Source organism: Bison bison, unplaced genomic scaffold, assembly GCF_000754665.1.
Source record: "Bison bison bison isolate TAMUID 2011002044 unplaced genomic scaffold, Bison_UMD1.0 scf7180017846222, whole genome shotgun sequence".
In the NCBI taxonomy this organism is placed as follows: domain Eukaryota; kingdom Metazoa; phylum Chordata; class Mammalia; order Artiodactyla; family Bovidae; genus Bison; species Bison bison.
In genome coordinates this window covers 5087-7693 of record NW_011476795.1, presented here as the reverse complement: position 1 = coordinate 7693, position 2607 = coordinate 5087, and the positions used below count along the sequence as shown (strand labels likewise).

At 32.6% G+C, this 2607-nt stretch overlaps 1 protein-coding gene across 1 annotated transcript in view; it reads right to left on the bottom strand.

Moving 5' to 3' along the window:
• LOC104987859 (leucine-rich repeat and calponin homology domain-containing protein 2-like) overlaps positions 1-2607 on the bottom strand; it is a gene marked incomplete at both ends in the record, with an annotated part of 6087 nt that overhangs the window by 3239 nt on the left and 241 nt on the right. Inside the window, one exon of the mRNA XM_010838946.1 lies at positions 590-640. Within this exon, the coding sequence (XP_010837248.1) occupies positions 590-640 (51 nt within the window). The remainder of the gene's footprint in view (positions 1-589; positions 641-2607) is intronic.

The window sequence follows — 2607 nt, the reverse complement described above, 5'->3', positions numbered from 1 at the left end:
AACACGTTTAACTAAATTAGAAGAGTCAATCATTCAAACCAAAAGAATATTTGGTTGAGATCTCAAAAACTCTTAACTTTCATCTAGCCCTTTTCCCCATGCCCCCTCCTTAGGTCTAAGATGCTAGGAAAAGTGTACCCTCTTGTCGATAGGAACAACCCACTACAGGGATGTTTCTCGTGGAAAAAGGAAGTTTTTCTTGCATTGCTTTCAGACCTAATTGGTTATGAGAAAAACCAAAGGTCATTGCACAATGCTGAAGTATTTTTTTCAAATTTAAAATCTGAAAGCTACTCTTGTCATTTATTTCAAAATATGGATGAATTATAAAACATAAAAATTTATAAAGTGAATTATTCCATGTGATCTATAGGCATTTTTCAATAAGTAATTTAAGTGATATTCATTATGAATATTTGTACCAAAACATGGTGTTCTTAGAAGTTTTTGTAGGCTAGTTTTGTACAAATTAACCTACTATGTATTTTTAAATATGGGTGAATAAACTACATTTAAAAAAGAAAGATGAGGTTAGAGAGAAGTGACAAAGAAAACCTATGTAAACACATTTAAAAAACAGAACTTGTACCTCAGATGATACTGGAGATTGTGGTGACATATTAGCATTATCACTGTCTTGCTAAAATATAAAAATAAAAACATGAAACATGAAATTAAAATATGAATGATGATTCAGACATGTAAAAAGAAAACTGAAACTACTAAAGGAAGGATCTGGAAAATACCATCCACCACCTTGCCAAAGTGTGGTCTGTAGACCAGTAGCATCAGCATCCTCTGGGAGCTTGTTACAAATGCAAAATCTCAGGCCCCACCCAAGACCTACTGAATCAGAATCTGTATTTCAGTAAAATCCCCAGGTGATTCATAAGCAATTTAAAGTTTTATAAGTAGTATCTACTTACATCAAATATTTTCTTACAAGTTTATTTCCTTTAAATATCACAAATGAAAAACCTTTCTATAATTCTTAGAAAATAGCCACATTTTAAGATTAATTCCTGATAGGAAATGGCAGCAATATGTTCTAATGTGTGACAGACACATGGACGCATGCAAAAATTCCATCACCGCAAATAATAACATTTACCTGGAAAATTACGTTTATCTAATATAAGCTTAGAAATAATGACAAAGAATTGAACTGCATAAAATACTACTAAATGGTTCATGTTTTTTCTCAATGACTACTATTAAACAAATACAAAAATCTTAACATTTAACCTTGAATATACATACAACATAGAGTATACATTCATCATCAACAAATGATTACTGACTGTCTACTATATGTCAGATACTGGTGCTAGACCCTGGGAATATTGAAACTTAGTAAAATATCATCCACTCAAGGATCTCTCAGTCTAGGGGGAAAATAGATTCATTTACAGAAGCAATACAAACTTCTCAGAACAATAATAGAGCTATGCATAACATATTTTAGGCACAGATAAGGGACACGGGGAAATGGTGGGGCTGATAAGTAAAGGCAAGTTTCCTGAGAAACTAAAAACTGAGATGTTTAACAATATTCCAAGATAAGAGGACAAGGACAAAGGCACAGAAACAATAAATATAAGGATGAGTGCAGAAAACCTTGTGCTGTGCTGTGCTTAGTAGAAAACCTTGTAGTTTTGTATTTTTGAAGAGTATGGTGAAAGGAAGGTAAATCGTGAATTGAGGCTGATGTGGGAAGCCGAAGCTTGATCAAGAAGAACCCTGAATTTACTATCTAAGTGATGAGGAGACAGAGAAGGTTTCTAAGCAAAGGAATGGCCTGATCATATTTGCGTTCTTTGAAACAATCATTGGCAGCAGAGAGGAAAACGGATTGGAGAAAGGGAGAAGATCAAGTATGCTATTGCAGTAGTACAGGCCAGAAATGATAAGGGCTTGTGCCAGAGCAGAAATGCAGATGGAGAATGTATTCAAAATATTTCTGTATTCAGAAAAACAAGAGAGTAGGTTTTGGTAACTGATTAGATATTGAAGCATGCAGGACCAAAGTGGATTAAACATAAAAAGGAACAAAGAAAGCATCCAAGCAGAACCTCTAACCTACAGTACAACACACACTTTTTGGGTGATTCCATATCTTAAAATTAAAAGAGCTTTCAGAAGTCCTCCCAAGTATTCAACATCATATTAATTACCAATCTGTCCAAACAAAAGTACATAGAGTTACTTAAGTATTTATGGTGATGAGACTGTATCATTTCAAAATGCCAGGCTGCTGTACAAGTTAAAATGATGAGGTATAAAAATTTACAGTAATGCTCAAACTGTAGAAATCTAATTTTAAATGTTAAAATAGTATACAGAGTTGTGAAAAGAGATTAATAAATTTCAAAGGAAAAATCTCAATTGACCACCATGCTGATTTAAGATAAAATATGCAAAAATTTTAATCACAGTTTCAATATGAATGTTAATAAAATTCTAAGACCAAACTACTAAGAACATGTGGAAATTATATAATCAAACTAATAACAGTCTAATCATGCTAATTTTTTTATTACTGGATAAAACCCATGCATTAAATCAATAAATAACAAGATGGATTATCTTTTACTCTGATTGAGCCAA